A 3,178-nucleotide genomic window follows, 5' to 3' on the forward strand; every position below is an offset into this window, starting at 1 on the left:
GTACCCTCGCAGCTCTCGAGGGGTGCTCTGAAAAACGAAGGGATCTACGTACCTACATACATAAGCGGCGTTCCCGCTTTTATTTGTAAATCGAATTACGTATATACACAATTATTTCTGTATACACATAATTCGATTTACGTAAATACGTCATTATTTTTGTATATATATATCGAATTATGTATATACACAAATAAATATGTTTGACCCTGGTACCGCGCCATATTTTTGTGTTGTGTTTCAAAAAATGAAACACTTTTTTTTTATTTTGAGATTATAATTTGTTCAACCCTGCAGAAGATGGAAAAAATAAATTAGTACCAGGATTTAATTTACTATGGTCCCCTCTTTTAAAGAGTCAGTAAGAGTCGATTGTTCAATGACGTCATTTACGACGATTTGGCCTTTGGTCAATCGGCGACTCAGTCATAAAAAAGAACTCGAAATTGGTCCATAGAAATTATACTAGAAAACCGAAGAAAATGGTATTAAGTATGGGAAAAAAATACTTTGAATTTTGTTGATTTATTTCATTTTTTTTTTGTAAACTGAAACAGTCAACAATCTATTTCATTCAAGAAGTGAAGAAATAACAAGATAATACAAAACTGTCTTCCTTTTGCATCATGACAACAGCGGTACATGATCGTATACGTCGGCCGTTTTGAACAAAATGATAAAGGTCATTCGTAGTCGATCAAACTTTCGATGTGTCACCATACATATAGGCCTATGGTTAAACCACATAAAGATATGTTGTCCTAACCGGACACATTTTCTGAATCCGAGTCGAATGTTGAAATGGAGCTAACGCAATTTTAAATTCCTAGTGGTATCCGGGTCAATAGAAAAGAATTCACGGTTTTACAGACATGACAGAAAACCCTCTTTTGTAATTTATGAATTGTAAAAACTTTCATTTGATAATCATCGGAATCTTAAAGTGATATAGATTTTTCTAGAGCAGCTGTCTATGGGTACATCAGGGTCCGAAGGATGTCTTTTATCTATATTCTGTTCAAAATAAGACAATTTGCATATGTCTAACGTGAGGGTACCCAAATATCACCTACATGTATTTTGACAGTTTTTTCACCCACGTGTATTTTAAGGATCTGACAATTGTTTCCATTCTGTGTTTATTGTGTAGATGTATCATTCATTATACAAAAATTAATATTGAATCCATACTGAATCAGAAAAATGTGCTTGAACCTGAACCAACCTCCAAACGACCCAAGATTATGTACCTAAATTGCATCTATGCATAAATTCACATCCGTAAAAATCGAATAATGAATGTTTTGTTTTATTCCTCCACATTTTTGGAACAATTTGACAATAGTTCATGCTTACTTTTCATTTTGAAAGAAACAGATGCATCGGACGGACATATTTAATTGCTCATTTTTAAAAGTTGACTTTTTTGGACGTCGCATGCGACGTATCCATAAAGTTGAACTTTACTTTTTTCTCTCGGGATACTTCATCTGTTGATATATAATGTGACCGTTTTGTGCACATTTAAATGTATTTAGCTATTTTGAAAGACTTGCATAATGGCAAATTATAAAAATGCAAATTATTTTATATGCTAGAGTTAAGAAAACTTTCCGATGCTTTTTTGCAAAATGGGTGCATTTTGGGTACTGTTACGTTAGACCTTAACAAATAACATCATTTAAATGATATTAGCATTATAATGGAAAAAATGTTCATCATTGTTTATTTGAAAAACTATTGACAATAATAAATAAATCATAGACTGAATTGTTCTTTCCATTTCTGAAGTTCGTTTAGAGTAACACCACTCCCCCCACAAACTACCACTAATACAGACTTCATAGGTCCAAGTTCTCCTTCTTTCACAAGTTTCTCAATAACTCCACTATATACGGCGGCTAATGTAGCTCCACACGCCGGTTCCACAAGCATTCTGTGATCATCTGCAAAACGCAAACATGCGCTAACTGCTTCCTTGTCGTCCACAACTGAGGATATAACTTTATGTTTAGAGCAGTATTCTAATGACGTAGCACTAACAGTACAGGCACCAAGACATTTGGCAACACTGGTTATACCCGGTAAAGTTACAAGTTTATTTGCCTTGACAGCAGCATTAAGACTGTCGGCTCCGTCAGTTTCCATTACTAACAGTGGTACGTCATTCCAGCCTTCCTTCCACATACCTTGTAATAATCCATTCATTAATCCACCTCCACCACAACAGGTCACCACCAAGTCTGGTTTGAATCCAAGCTGTACTGATGATTCAGCAATGATTGTCGAATGACCTTCCCAAATGTCCGGATGGTCAAATGGGTGAATGTAAACACAATCAGGATCTTTTGCCAGTTCTAAAGCATGTGTATTACTTTCGTCCCACATGCTGCCATGATAAAGTACCTCAGCCGAGAAGTTTTCTTTCAGTTTGTCAGCTACGAACTGAGGTGTGCTCGTTGGCAAGACTATGGTAGCAGGTAAATCTAACTGCTGGGCAGCATATGCAGCAGCGAGTCCGGCATTTCCTCCTGAAGCACAGACAATACGTTTACATCCACTTTCCTTTGCTTTTTGGCACAAATTTCCAATGCCACGTATTTTAAAAGATCCAGGTATCTGAATATTTTCTAGCTTTAGATAAACTGAAAATCCTGTTAGTTTTGATATAGACGGACTTAACACTGTTGGTGTTTGTAAGTGAAGTTTTGATTTTAGATCATGCGAATTCATCGTATTGATATATAGCTTAAAAAGTAGGCCTAATAGTCGATATAATTGATATTTGTTGATCAAAGGTAATACACAAAACACGTGAGGTAAACAATAATGTGACTAATATTAGAATAACTTCGGATGAGATCTGTTAGTTTTACGACCTTAGGTATGGTGCAGAGACCGCTTTAAAAAGTGTTGCATTTGGAAGACAGACAGGGTGTTTTAGACAAAATTTCTTCAAAGACATGGAAACAATATTTATATTACAAAACCTTTTGTTTTATTACGTAAATGATTGGAATCACACATCATAATAGTTCGAATGATAATCAAATATGAGATTTCTAATCAGTGATAAGTTACGAAGATAAAATTAGCAAATTACAATGAATACCATATATATGATCATATATAGATAGGCAAGGATTTGTATAGTGATGGTGGACGAAAAACGACTAAC

General features: G+C 34.9%; 1 protein-coding gene across 1 annotated transcript; it reads right to left on the reverse strand.

Moving 5' to 3' along the window:
* Positions 1-1,709: 1,709 nt before the first annotated feature.
* LOC127736676 (serine dehydratase-like) lies at positions 1,710-2,837 on the reverse strand. The gene has a single exon (XM_052247251.1). The coding sequence runs from the start codon at positions 2,731-2,733 to the stop codon at positions 1,759-1,761; it is 975 nt and encodes a 324-aa protein (XP_052103211.1). The 5' UTR covers positions 2,734-2,837; the 3' UTR covers positions 1,710-1,758.
* Positions 2,838-3,178: the final 341 nt, after the last annotated feature.

Source organism: Mytilus californianus, unplaced genomic scaffold (genome assembly GCF_021869535.1).
Source record: "Mytilus californianus isolate M0D057914Y unplaced genomic scaffold, xbMytCali1.0.p SCAF_35, whole genome shotgun sequence".
In the NCBI taxonomy this organism is placed as follows: domain Eukaryota; kingdom Metazoa; phylum Mollusca; class Bivalvia; order Mytilida; family Mytilidae; genus Mytilus; species Mytilus californianus.